At 46.1% G+C, this 14935-nt stretch overlaps 2 protein-coding genes across 3 annotated transcripts in view; both read left to right on the top strand.

Moving 5' to 3' along the window:
* LOC130245336 (leucine-rich repeat-containing protein 49) overlaps positions 1 to 10341 on the top strand; it is a 43462-nt gene extending 33121 nt beyond the window's left edge. The window contains exons 16-18 of the mRNA XM_056478004.1: positions 8393 to 8502; positions 9166 to 9313; positions 9495 to 10341. Coding sequence (XP_056333979.1) covers positions 8393 to 8502; positions 9166 to 9313; positions 9495 to 9701 — 465 coding nt within the window. The 3' untranslated portion in view covers positions 9702 to 10341. The remainder of the gene's footprint in view (positions 1 to 8392; positions 8503 to 9165; positions 9314 to 9494) is intronic.
* Positions 10342 to 10954: 613 nt separating this feature from the next.
* LOC130245246 (thrombospondin type-1 domain-containing protein 4-like) overlaps positions 10955 to 14935 on the top strand; it is a 72521-nt gene continuing 68540 nt past the window's right edge. For both annotated transcript variants that reach the window (XM_056477872.1, XM_056477871.1), the window contains exons 1-4: positions 10955 to 11152; positions 12104 to 12148; positions 12241 to 12298; positions 13892 to 14103. In XM_056477872.1, the coding sequence (XP_056333847.1) occupies positions 12126 to 12148; positions 12241 to 12298; positions 13892 to 14103 (293 nt within the window). In that variant the 5' untranslated portion in view covers positions 10955 to 11152; positions 12104 to 12125. The remainder of the gene's footprint in view (positions 11153 to 12103; positions 12149 to 12240; positions 12299 to 13891; positions 14104 to 14935) is intronic.

Below are 14935 nucleotides of genomic sequence, written 5' to 3'. Positions count from 1 at the left end.
AACCAGCGACCCTCTTGCTGTGAGGCGACAGCACTAGCTACTGCGCCACTGTCACAGATTGGCCAGGCTCTTCCACCAGCATCACGCAACGATCACCGTCACCTGAGTATTAACCACGCACAGCTGCACCCAATCACTTCCATTCACTATATAAGCACACACCTCACTTCAGTCAGTGTCCGGTCTCGTTCCCACGAAGCGGACTCCTAGCGAGTACCTCCTGGTAGTCACTATCACATTGATCTCATATCTTGAACTTACCTGATCTCTGTTTTGTTCCAGTCTGTCCAGTGTTCCCGGTGTCCTGTCCGTATTGAGTGTCTTCAGTCTGTCTTCCCCACAAGCCCTCTGGTGTGTGCATTCGGTCTCCCTCAGTGTCTGTCATCCATCCTGCTCCGAAGAAGGAATACCATCTCAACAATACTACAAGCACATCCCCTTTGTTATCCTCGTATGCTCCGCTGCTGTAATAAACATCTTTCATTATATACTCACCTAACTTGTCCGTCTGCTTCCCTAACAGAAGACCGGACCATACAGTTTACAGCATGAGCACTCCCGATCCCATTCAGGAGTTGGTGGACTCCCTGAAGAGAGTGTTAATGCCAGCTACTCCACTTCCCGAAGCACCACCAGCACCGAGCACTTCTTCACCGTCCACCCACTCATCCAGTCCCATGGCTCGACCAGCGCCCTACTCTGGCGGGGCGGAGGAGTGCAATGGCTTTCTATTACAATGTTCCCTGATATTCACAATGCAACCAGATTTATACCCCACAGATCGGTCCAAAATTGCATTCATCATCTCCCTTCTCTCTGGGTCGGCTCTCCGGTGGGCTGAGACCATCTGGCAGCAAGCTGGGCCGGTAACCAATTCCATTCATAGTTTTACCACATATTTCAAGGATGTCTTTGGTCGTGCAGATGGAGAAGTAGCAGCCGGAGAACAATTATATCATCTTAAGCAGGGAGCCATGTCCACCCAGGACTATGCGCTCCGATTTCGCACTCTGGCTGCTGCTAGTGGATGGAATGAGCGATCTCTCCTAACAACTTACCGGCTCGGATTGGAGCCCAACCTGAGGTTACAGCTGGCAGCCCTCGACGATACTATGGGGTTGGAAAAATTCATCCAACAATCACTTCGATGTTCTGATCGTCTGAAGGTCTACCAGCATGATCTCCCATCAATCTCACAAGCACTCCTTCGTCCGCCAGAGCCAGTCGTCCCTTCAGAACCAGAACCTATGATTGTAGAGTCTGGTAGACTTACGATTACGGGGCGACAGAGGAGGCTGACCCGGGGTCTGTGTATGTACTGTGGTGCCGAAGGACATGTCAGGCTGGACTGTCCCATTCGTCCAGTACGTTCATTGGTGAGTGTATTCAGTTCTCCAGTTGAAAAAATGCACCCTCTCACCACCAATGTTCAGTTAACTGCCCATTCTGTCTCTATTTCAGTCACGGCCCTCATCGACTCCGGGTCAGCCGGAAATTTCATCTCGCACGCCCTCTGTCGCCGCCTCCAGCTCCACACCGAAGCCTCGACGCACGTCTACCAGATTCAACCTATAACCACCGATATCCATTCCCAGGCACGTATCCATCGTAAATGTGAACCCGTAACCCTCAGAGTAGGGTTACTTCATAAAGAAGAAGTTCAATTTCTGGTTCTGGAGGGAGCATCAATGGACATCATCCTAGGGCGCCCGTGGCTGGTGAAGCATGATCCCATCCTCTCTTGGGGCACCGGAGAAATCAAAAGATGGGGTAAAGAATGCGTCTCCAGCTGTTTTCCTGACCTACCCTTGCAGATCCAGAGACCCATAAATGTCTACGTCACGTCTGTCGAAAGTCCAGTTGAGAAACAATCCATTCAGATCCCGAAGATTTACTCCTCATACGAGGACGTATTTTGCCCCAAGAGAGCTTCCCAGCTACCTCCACATCGGCCATGGGACTGCGCCATTGACCTGCTTCCTGATGCTCCTATGCCCAGAGGTAGGATCTACCCGTTGTCCCTTCCAGAAACTAAGGCCATGGAGGAGTACATTCAGGAGGCTCTGAGTCAGGGGTATATTCGCCAGTCCACGTCACCCGCTGCCTCAAGCTTCTTCTTCGTGGCCAAGAAGGATGGAGGGCTGCGGCCATGTATAGATTACCGAGTTCTGAACCAAGGCACCATCAAGTTCAGGTACCCACTTCCTCTCGTCCCTGCGGCCCTGGAACAACTCCGATCTGCCCGAATATTCACTAAGTTGGACCTCCGCAGCGCATACAACCTGGTACGAATACGCGAGGGGGACGAATGGAAGACGGCGTTTGTGACCCCTACTGGGCACTACGAATACCTGGTCATGCCCTATGGTCTGGTCAATGCCCCCTCCGTATTCCAGAACTTCATCCACGAAGTCCTCCGGGAGTTCCTCCATATCTCCGTCATCGTCTACATTGATGATATCCTGATTTACTCCCGGAGTGAGGCCGAACATCGCCACCACGTTGCGGAGGTCCTACAAACCTTAAGGAAACACAAATTGTATCTCAAGGCTGAGAAGTGTTCATTTCATTTACCATCTGTTCAGTTCCTCGGATACATCATTGATCGACAAGGGGTTCGCATGGACGAGGGGAAGGTCACTTCCGTCATCTCCTGGCCTGAACCGAAAACCATTAAAGAACTCCAACGATTCCTAGGGTTTGCCAATTTCTATCGACGTTTTATCCACAACTACAGTCTGATCACCGCTCCGCTCACCAACCTACTAAAGAATCAACCCAAAACGCTATCCTGGCCACCCGAAGCGGCCGCAGCCTTCCAAAGCCTCAAGAAGTCCTTCACGCAGGCTCCACTCCTGACTCACCCCAATCCCGACTTACCTTTCGTGGTCGAAGTGGATGCATCGACCACCGGAGTAGGAGCCATCTTGTCCCAGCTCCATGGGAATCCCTCACTACTCCATCCATGCGCCTACTTCTCCCGTAAGCTCAGCCCGGCGGAAAAGAACTATGACATCGGGAACCGTGAACTTCTAGCCATCAAGCTTGCCCTGGAGGAGTGGCGACACTGGTTGGAGGGAGCTAAACACCCATTCCAGGTGATTACCGACCATAAAAACTTACAATACCTGAAAGAGGCGAAAAGACTCTGTCCTCGTCAAGCCCGGTGGTCCTTATTCTTCTCCAGATTTCAGTTCTCCATATCATATCGACCAGGATCCAAAAACATCCGGGCGGATGCACTCTCCAGAATCCATGACCAACAAGAAACAAGTGAGACCCCGGCCAACATTCTCCCAGATCAGATCACTGTCTGTCCCATCACCTGGTCTGCTCCAACAGTTGTCGCCACCCCAGAGTCCAGAACTCCGCCGGGCTGTCCCCCCAATCGACGCTTCATCCCTGAAAATCAACGGGTAGATCTCATTCACTCCAGTCATACCTCTCTGGGCACAGGGCATCCCGGGGCCAACAACACCCTCTCGCTGCTATCCCAACGCTTCTGGTGGCCGAACATGGCGAGGGATGTGAGGAGATACATCCAAGGCTGTAAAGAATGTGCCATGTCAAAGAGTCCTCGTCATCTACCTGCAGGAAAACTCCATCCCTTGCCCATCCCAAACCACCCCTGGTCACACCTAGGAGTTGACTTCATGACAGACCTCCCATCGTCTGAAGGTAATACTTGCATATTAGTCATTGTAGATCGATTTTCCAAATTCTGTCGTCTGATTCCTCTGAAGGGTCTACCCACAGCCCTAGAAACCGCTGAGAACCTATTTAACCATGTCTTTCGATGTTTTGGGCTACCTGAAGACATAGTCTCGGACCGAGGACCCCAATTCATCTCCAGACTATGGAAAGCCTTTTTTAGACTCCTAGGTGTGACCGTCAGCCTCTCGTCTGGCTATCACCCACAGACCAACGGCCAGACTGAGAGGAAAATTCAAGAAGTGGGGCGGTTCCTCAGGACCTTCTGTCACGGTCATCAGAACTCCTGGAGCCAGTTTCTGGGCTGGGCGGAATACGCCCAGAATTCCCTGCGGCAACCTACCACCGGACTTACGCCATTCCAGTGTATTCTGGGCTTCCAACCTCCACTCTTTCCCTGGGATGGCGAACCTTCTGACGTCCCCGCAGTGGATTACTGGTTCCGGGAGAGCGAGAGGGTCTGGGACGATGCTCATCACCATCTCCAGAGGGCAGTTCGCCGAGCCAAGGAGGTGTCAGACAAGAAGAGGATTCCTGGACCTGCCTATGCTCCGGGGCAGAAAGTTTGGCTCTCCACCAGAGACATCCGCTTGCGACTGCCCTCCCGGAAACTTAGTCCCAGATTTGTTGGTCCCTTCACCATCCTGGAACAGGTCAACCCAGTCACCTATAAGTTACAGCTACCACCACAATACAGAATTCACCCCACATTCCACGTGTCACTCCTCAAACCCTTTCACGACCCTCTGATTCCTTCCACAGAGCCTGGCCATGAAGAGGAACCCCCTCTCCCACTGATGTCAGAAGAAGGGTCCATATACAAGGTCAAGGACATTCTACGGTCCCGACGTCGTGGTGGTCATCTGGAATACCTCGTAGACTGGGAAGGATATGGTCCAGAAGAGAGGTCTTGGGTCCCCAGATCCGATATATTAGATCCCACACTCATGGAGGAGTTCCACTCCAATCACCCCGAGTTCCCAGCACCTCGTGGACGAGGTAGACCACCACGGCGTCGACGGTCTAGGCCCTCAGGAGCGGGCCCTGGGGAGGGGGGTAATGTCACGGATTGGCCAGGCTCTTCCACCAGCATCACGCAACGATCACCGTCACCTGAGTATTAACCACGCACAGCTGCACCCAATCACTTCCATTCACTATATAAGCACACACCTCACTTCAGTCAGTGTCCGGTCTCGTTCCCACGAAGCGGACTCCTAGCGAGTACCTCCTGGTAGTCACTATCACATTGATCTCATATCTTGAACTTACCTGATCTCTGTTTTGTTCCAGTCTGTCCAGTGTTCCCGGTGTCCTGTCCGTATTGAGTGTCTTCAGTCTGTCTTCCCCACAAGCCCTCTGGTGTGTGCATTCGGTCTCCCTCAGTGTCTGTCATCCATCCTGCTCCGAAGAAGGAATACCATCTCAACAATACTACAAGCACATCCCCTTTGTTATCCTCGTATGCTCCGCTGCTGTAATAAACATCTTTCATTATATACTCACCTAACTTGTCCGTCTGCTTCCCTAACAGCCACTGCGTCGCCTCTGCTATTTTAATGATGGATAAATCCGCTCTGCGCCCCGGTGCATGGTCTAACAGGGTTGAGCTTATTCTCTTATTGAGTTCTGGCTGTGTTTTGAGCATAACCTGCATTAAACCAATCAGAGTCTCGTCTCCCATTCCCTTTAAGAGTCAGTTGAGTCGCTCCATGGTACATTTGTTATTTACATGGCGACTTTGTAAGTGTAAAAACTGAACACTAGCGAGAAATCAGTTCAACAGAGCATCTGCAGCGCGAGGATAAAGAACGAGCCTCCTCCATTCGGCCTCTTTACTTTACTCCTTTACTTTACTCCTTTACTTTGGTGGAGTAAGGAAACGGTGGAAACTCACTCCACTGAACACATCCCCATCACCCCACATATTTAATCTCCTTTGTTAAGCTCAAAGATTTGATCAAAACTATTTCTAAATTCAGTTCTAATCTCCAGCAGAGGAATAAATGATCAATAATAATGAAGTGTGGTCAAGAACTGAGTTATATCCAAACACACGTCCTGTTCTGATGACCCATATGGTGATGCAGACGTCTCCAAAACCCCACAGCTGGACAAATCTACACTTGTGTTTATTAAAGCCCCGATGAAAGCAAAACTAACCACACTGATTTCGTTAGCTTACTTTGCTAGTTTTGTGGTGAATAATCCATCTGTGCAGGTCATTATGAAAACAAAAATAGTTTGCCCTTTCCCTTAAAATGCACTTCCTGTTTGTTTTCAGTTAATTTAACAGATTAGGTCTGTCTGAGGAATTGGGCGTGGCTAACATACTTAACCACGCCCCTCCAGCTGTCAGTTTTGACAGCAAGCAGAAATGGTGAGGAAGAGGAGTCTGTTTTAATAACTCTCCCCAAACCCTTTTCCCACATCTTTTTAAATGACACGCCTACTTTACTACATCCAATCAGCTCACAGTAGAAAAACAAGCCACACCAACTGTTTTCTCATTAAATATTCTATTTCTCTAGGAACTGCATCACAATACAAAAAAAATGGTTGCAGCTTCTGGTTCATGGGGAGTTTAACACAAATATAAATGTTCCTGTAATAGTCAGCGCCAATAGTCTAGTGGTTTAGTGTGCTGACATATAGCGTCATGGTGCTCACGGCGACCCGAGTTCGATTCCTGGCTCGAGGTCCTTTGCCGACCCTTCTCTCTGCTCCCAACTATTTCCTGTCAATTCTCTGCACTATTCTATCCATTAAAGGTTAAAAACCCCTAAAAATAATTATAAAAAATATGCATGTAATAAATAATACAGCTAATAATAATAACTGTCATGAATAAACTGAAAAAGCCCCCCCGAGGTGAAGAAGGCATGGAGGCAGTGGCTTTTATAGGAAATAGTAATTTTTGTAAGATTTTCATCCTTTAATTGCTTTCACATATAAAGATATTAGTGTTACTGTTCATCCTGTGTGTATTAAGCAATGTGTAAGTGTTTGGACCTGCATAGGCAAATAACTAATAGGTAACCCTACATGTTTTAAATGGTAGTATCAGTATTGTTAGCTTTAAGCATATCTATAAGCTACTGTCTCCAAAACAGTGACTAAATGTGTGTATAGCAAAAATAAACCTGATGTAAACATCTAAAGTTTGCAGTTTGTCTTGTCCTCCTAAATAAATCAACATTTTTTTTGTCATCGCCTCATACTTCAGCTTCTCATCAAATCTTCTGACCAATCAAATGCTCTCTAGTGTCTGACATGCCCCGCCCCACTTCCTCTCATTGGCTGTTCATTTGATGCGCTTAAGCTAAACCACTCCCACTGGCAGAGCTGTGAGAAAAACAACACACTATTGGCTGTTTTTTTCTTAAAGGGGAGGAGCTACTCTATGCCCCGCCCTTGTTGTGGTTACTGGCTGTTTTCTTAATGAATCAAGCTCAGACTGGGGTTATGAATATCAGAAGAATATACTTTATTGGAATATTTCCCAAAAAAGCAGAGACAGCCTGGAGCAGACCCATCTCTAGTCTCACTCCAGGACAAATCCAATGTCCCTCAAATTTGCTATCCCCTTTATCCTTGCTTCCTCCCACCTTTGTGTTTTCACAGCTGTTTACTAGTTCAACTGGTCTCTCCCAGCTCCTACTCCTTTACGACCCCTATTTAAAGACCCCTCTTCTTGTTGGCCCTCATAATGTACAGATCTAATATAATCATCACCGTTTTTCCACATACAGTTCACATTTGGTAATCATGACTAGTATCTATGTTTCAAACATCTAAACTGGACTCTTCTCTTCCATACAGTATGTGTCTTTTCAAATATACATGACAGTTTCAACATGTGTTGTATACATTTCATGCCTTTCCGACACAGATGGTTCTCATTGCATCCTCAAGTCCTCTCTCATGCTCTTTTATGACCCCTTTGCCTTAACCTATCACCTGTTTTCAAAGATATATAATGGCAGATTCGTAGGGCCCTCCACTCACCCAGTTAAATGTGTCTTCATATAGGTTTAGTAAATAAAAATCTTCTTCACCCTCTCGTCATGTTTCTGTTTAGATTACATCCAATAGAAACGCAGATTCACGGCGCTTCAGGAGACCTCTTCTTTTAGATATTTGGACTAGAAACAAGACAAAAACATGTTTGCAGTGAATGACTGTGTGTGGGCGTCACGGTGGCGCAGTGGGAAGCACATTGGCCTCAGAGCAAGACGGTCACTGGTTTGAGTCTCGGCTGGGTCAGTTGGTGTTTCTGTGTGGAGTTTGCATGTTCTCCCCCTGTTGGCGTGGGTTTGCTCCAGTGTTTCGTGGGTTTCCTGTGGTACAGGTGAATTGGGTAAGATAAATTGTCTGTAGTGTATGTGTGTGAATGAGTGTGTATGGGTGTTTCCCAGTGATGGGTTGCAGCTGGAAGGGCTGCGAAAAACATATGCTGGATAAGTTGGCGGTTCATTCCTCTGTGGCGACCCCAGATTATTAAAGGAACTTAGCCGAAAAGAAAATGAATGAATGTGTGTGTGTGAGTGATTCTGTGTGTATGTATGTGTGTGTGTTTTTCAAGAATGTGTGTGTGTGTGTTTTGAGAAAGTATCTGTGTGTGTGTGTTTTTTTTTCGTGTGTGTGTGTGTGTGTTTGACGTCAGATCTGTGTGTTTCAGGTGACTGTGAATGATGTTATAGCGTCAGAGCGAATGTTTGGGGCTCTCGGACACGTCGCCGCTACAGAGACGCCGCGCTTCCGTCTGCTGCTGCTGCTGGAGGAGTCCAGGTGTGTGTGTGTGTGTGAGAGAGAGAGAAAGAGAGAGAGAGAGAGACACTGTTGTAGATCCACAGACTGAAACACACTGCCTATGAAATACCTGTGTGTGTGAGACGGCACGCCAGTGCTTGTCCAGGGCAGCTGCCATCCTGTGTGTTTGTGTGTGTGTGTGTTTATGTGTGTGTGCGTGTGTGTGAGAGAGAGAGAGACAGTGTGTTTGCCTGTTTGTTACTGTGATTGTCAGTATGTGTGAATATATATATATATATATATATATATATATATATATATATATATATATATATATATGTATTATATTATATGAGTGTGTGTATCTCTGGGTGTGTATGAATGTGTGTGTGTGTGTGTGTGTGTGTGTGTATGTGTGTCCTGGATTATTGGAGTGCTCCAGGTCATACAGTATTAGACACAGTTTCTTCTTGTGCTGTTCAGCTAATGTTCAGTGTGTGTGTGTGTGTGTGTGTGTGTTTATGCGTGTGTGTGTTTATGTATCTGCATGTGTGTGGTTGTGTCTGTGTGTGCGTATGTGCATGTGTTTGTGTAAGTATTTGTGTGTGTGTATGTGTGTGTATGTGTGTGGGTTTATGTATTACGTGTGTGTGTGTGTGTGTGTGTGTGTTTTTTCTGTATTATGTATGTGTGTGTCCACAGGAAGCGTCAGCTGCAGTTCCTGATGGACGGTCGCGGGCGCAGAAGTGGTCAGAGCCCAGAGGACCTGAAGGAGAACGGCCGGCCGATGGGAGAGGGAGTGTGTCGAGGACTCTTCAACTACCCCAGCAGACTGACCGACAGCGCAGAGGTGTGTGTGTGTGTGTGTGTGTGTGTGTGTGTGTGTGTGTGTGTGTGTGTGTGTGTGTAATGTACAGTCTGTACAGTAGAAACATCATTACTGCAATGGGGACATTTAACATGGAAACTAACCTGTGCATGCGTGCGTGCTTGCGTGCGTGCGTGTGTGTGTGTGTGCGTGTGTGTGTCAGGACTCAGCGTCGGACCGCTCGGTGTCAGTGCAGCAGTATCTGCAGGGTCTGATCCAGAGCGCCTCCAGCCGCTGTGTGAAGGCCGACGCTCTGCAGAAGATCTGGCCGCTGCTCTTCAGCGAGATCATCAGAGACTCAGTGCTGGACATGAGGGACACACACACATACAGACACAACAGCCTGCAGAGACTCACACACACACACTGACTCCTCCTCCTCATCACAGCCGTGCTCTTCTTCTCTTGGTGTGTTTGAATCTCTTCAGATCAGCGCTGCTCTTCATGAATACAGCTCAGTTATTAAATATGAATAATGAGAATTGAATAGAGCTGTTTTCAGTGTGAAGAGTCGAGATCTGCGGTGTAGATCTGTGTTTACAGCATCATTACTGCAGTCTTCAGTGTTTATGATCCCCCAGACAATCATTCATTTCTTTACCACCGGTCCAAAGTCTTATATTAAACCATACAGGACACTCTTGATCATTAATTCATCATCATATACTGATTTCTGAAGGATCATGTGACTGCAGTAATGATGCAAAAAATTCAGATTTATATCAGATAAATAAATTACAGCTTATAATATATTAACATAGAAAATAGCTCCTTTAAATTGTAAAAATATTTCAGATTTTTGCTGATTTTATGGGATTTTTAACACTTGATTCTCAGCCTCGGTGAGCAGAAGAGTCCTCTGTTGAAGCACTGTGGTGTGTAATAATGTAGGAGTGCTAATGTGAAATGCCTGTTGTTTCTCTGTAATGAATGTCTCAGTCAAACCACACCGTCTGTCCCTTGTTTTGTATTTACTATTAAAAAGAAACAAATAAATTTGATTTTAATTTGGCGAGAGAAAACTGGCTTTATTGATTGAAAGTTATGTGCAGAATTGAAAATACACATTTTCTTTTTAATGTTTTGAAACAAAAGATGACAAAAGATTAAATAAATAGATAAATAGATTGATAAATTAATTAATATATTTAAAATATATTGAATAATTACACTGTGAATAGAGAAATAGACAAATTAGGTTAATAGATTAATAAATATATTGATAAATAATAAATATATATATAAAAATAAAGATGTTTGAAGGTAGCGATGGGTCAAAGATTCAGAGAAATTCAGCCAAATTTATAAACGTGTGAAACATTTATAAACAGAAGTAAAAATTAACCATAAACCAACACTGAAATGCGGAGGAATTTCATGTTTATTGATGCTAAATGAGTGTAAAATGTATCTAATGTTTCTTATTAACTGAACTGAGAAGTCAGATAAATTATTACAGCGTAAGAAACGCACGATTACTGTGCTTTACCATGGTACTTTTAGTTTAAGACCAACAACACAGTATGTGGATATAGTGTGCACTGTTTACGCACACTTTTAAGGAGCTGATCTCGGGCGCGCGCTCAGGTGTCGGGGACGCGCGCGCGCCTCTTCAGTCAGTCAGTGAGTCCCTCAGCTCTTCACAGATGCTCACTTGACGGAGAAACTAATACTGGTGTAAAAACAGCGACTGAACGGCATTAATGATGGATATTGCTGCTAATGAGCGACGCGTGAACCGCTGGATTATTAAACGCGTTGGATTGCGACGCGTCACGGTCCGTCCACACTTTCACCATTAGAACAGCTGGAGCTCAACGGGTACTGAACTATTACCTCAATTTACCACTCTATTAATGCACTTTACCATATTACAACACGCTTTAACACTCACACTACTGCGCTTTACTGCATAATTAACGCATTATTTCCACGGTTTACCACACTATTACTTCACTTTACCCTGTTTGACAGCATTAAAGCACTATTAGTGGGGTTTACCTTAATATTACTGCACTTCACGACGCTTTACCACTCCATTACTGCGCTTTACCTCATCTATTACCGCATTTACGCGCTTTACAGAATAAATAACGCACTATTACTGTATTTTACCGCTCTTTACAGCACAATTAACTGTGCTTGACCACACTACTTCATTTTACCACGCTTTACAGCATAATTAACGCACTATCACTGTTTTACCATCAATTTGGTTTGTTTACAAATCATTGCTGTGTTCACGGATCACATTTTCATGGACTTACAGTAAACATGTAGTATCATCAGAACAATATCTGTCTATGAAATATTAAATGATCATTAGCAGGGGTCAGAGGTCAGGTCAAAGGTTAATTGAGCTCTAAAACCAGTACATTATAAGGTTGAACTTGAGTGACATCTGAGCACATGCACAAGTGTGTGTATCTGTGTGTGCATGCGTGTGTGTGTGTGTGTGTGCCTATGTCTGTAATGTGTATATGTGTGTGTGTGTACATGTGTAAGTGTGTAATGTGTATGTGCGTGCACATAAGAAGAAATCATGTATGCACGTGTATAGATATATGCATGTGTACATATGTGTGTGTATATGTGTGTATGAGTGTGTGCGCCTATGTGCATGATTATATACTGTACATGCATGTGTACTGTACATATGTGAGTGTGCATATGTATATGAGTGTACATGTGTGTGTGTGCATGCACGTGTGTACTCATGTATGCACATGTGTGTATGTATAAATGCGTGTGTGTGTGTGTGTGTGTGTATAGGTGCATCTCTTCAGTCTTCAGTATGAGAGCAGCTCTGATCACCAGGTGAGGAACTCAATACAATAAGCAATATGATTATTTTTTTCTATATTATAACCAAATAAATGAATACAGACTCCTGTGTTGTGTGTTTGCAGTGTCGCTGTGGTCTTGTGGCAGATCTTTATGTGCCATCAAACACACAACCAGAGGACGGTAAGACTAATATAAGGCAGAAAAATATATCAATCTGATTTTTTAGATCACTTCAGTGTTTACTAGTAGCAACAAGTGTTTAAATTTACTTTTGTGCCTCACTAACTAATGACATGTGCAATTCAAATGTTTACCAATCTGAAATATTTCTTATTAATTTACTTACTAATTTAGGATATTTTTTTACCTTTTTGTACTTTGTACCCCTCAATCATCAGTTCCTGCCCTTCATAACCAGCCCACCCCCTTCATCATCAGTAGCTCCTCCCTTTCATCACCAGCCCATCCTCTTTATTGTCATAAGCTCCTCCCCTTCATCATCGTCAGCTCCTCCACATCATCATCATCAGCCCCTCCCCTTCATCATCATCAGCCCATCCCCTTCATCATCAGTAGCTCATCTCTTTTATCACCAGCCCATCCCCTTTATTGTCATAAGCTCCTCCCCTTCATCATCGTCAGCTCCTCCACATCATCATCATCAGCCCCTACCCTTCATCATCATCAGCCCCTCACTTTCATCATTAGCCCCTCCCTGTCATCATCATCAGCCCATCCCCTTAATCATCAGTAGCTCCTCCCCTTCATCACCAGCCCATCCCCTTTATCGTCATCAGCTCCTCCCCTTCATTATCGTCAGCTCCTCCACATCATCATCATCAGCCCTCCCCCCTTCATCATCGTCAGCTCCTCCCCTTCATCATGATCAGCCCCTCCCTTTCATCATCAGCCCCTCCCCTTCATCATCATCAGCTCCTCCCCTTCATCATCATCAGCTCCTCCCCTTCATCATTAGCCCCTCCCCTTCGTCATCATCAGCTCCTCCCTTTCATCATTAGCCCCTCCCCTTCATCATCGTCAGCTCCTCCCCTTCATCATCATCAGCCCCTCCATTTCATCATTAACCCCTCCCCTTCATCATCATCAGCCCCTCCCCTTCCTCATCGTCAGCTCCTCCACATCATCATCATCAGCCCTCCCCCTTCATCATCGTCAGCTCCTCCCCTTCATCATCATCAGCCCCTCCCTTTCATCATAAGCCTCTCCCCTTCATCATCATCAGCCCCTCCCCTTCATCACCATCAGCTCCTCCCTTTCTCCATTAGCCCCTCCCCTTCTTCATCATCAGCCCCTCCCTTTCATCATTAGCCCCTCCCCTTAATCATAATTAGCCCCTCCCCTTCATCATCATCAGCCCCCCCTTCATCATCATCAGCCCCTTCCCTTCATCATCATCAGCCCCTCCCCTTCATCATCATCAGCCCCTCCCCTTCTTCATCATCAGCCCCTCCCTTTCATCATTAGCCCCTCCCCTTAATCATAATTAGCCCCTCCCCTTCATCATCATCAGCCCCCCCTTTCATCATCATCAGCCCCTCCCCTTCATCATCATCAGCCCCTCCCCTTCATCATCATCAGCTTCTCCCTTTCATCATTCCATCCTCTTTGTTTTTGATTGCACATTCTTCAGTGTGAGTGCACTAATTATACTCTCTAGACTACAAAATGCCATAGAATAGTGCATAGGTGTGTGATTTGGGACGCACCCACTGTAATATTGACTGTAATTTGTTTCCTCACACACACACTCAGGCGGGGTCTCGTGGTTCAGACGGCACGACGCTGAGCTGGTGGAGCTCCTGGGGTTTTTGGGGTGAATGTTCACACTCCTGCGGTGGAGGTGTTCAGGGACAGACCCGAGTGTGTGTGCCGCGTAACACATCAGCAGCGGCGGTGGCAGAAAACACACACACACATGCACAGGAGCATCAGGGACGAGGCAGTGGCAGCAGATCTGGACGGAGGTGTGGAGCATCTACAACACACACACACATACACACATATATATATATATATATATATATACAGTATATACACTCAGTGGCCACTTTATTAGGTACAGCTGTCCAACTGCTCGGTAACACAAATGTCTAATCAGCCAATCACATGGCAGCAGCTCAATGCATGTAGGCATGTAGACATGATCAAGATGATCTGCTGCAGTTCAAAGCGAGCATCAGAATGGGGAAGAAAGGGGATTTAAGTGACGCTGAACGTGGCATTGTTGTTGGTGCCAGACGGGCTGCTCTGAGTATTTCAGAAACTGCTAATCTACTGGGATTTTCACGCACAACTATCTCTGGGGTTTACAGAGAACAAAGAGGAAATATCCAGTGAGCGGCAGTTCTGTGGGTGCAAATGCCAGAGGTCAGAGGAGAATGGCCAGACTGGTTCCAGCTGATAGAAAGGCAACAGTAACTCAAATAAGCACTCGTTACAACCGAGGTCTGCAGAAGAGCATCTCTGAACACACAACACGTCCAACCTTGAGGCGGATGGGCTACAGCAGCAGAAGACCACACCGGGTGCCGCTCCTGTCAGCTAAGAACAGGAAACTGAGGCTACAATTCACACAGGCTCACCAAAACTGGACAATAGAAGATTGGAGAAACGTTGCCTGGTCTGATGAGTCTCCATTTCTGCTGCCACATTCGGATGCTCGGCTCACAATTTGGCCTCAACAACATGAAAGCATGGATCCATCCTGCCTTGTATCAGCGGTTCAGGCTGCTGGTGGTGGTGTAATGGTGTGGGGGAGATTTTCTTTGGGTCCATTAGTACCAATTGAGCATGGTG

This window comes from Danio aesculapii, chromosome 18 (genome assembly GCF_903798145.1).
Source record: "Danio aesculapii chromosome 18, fDanAes4.1, whole genome shotgun sequence".
NCBI lineage: Eukaryota > Metazoa > Chordata > Actinopteri > Cypriniformes > Danionidae > Danio > Danio aesculapii.
This window is presented reverse-complemented; position numbering and strand designations above follow the sequence as displayed.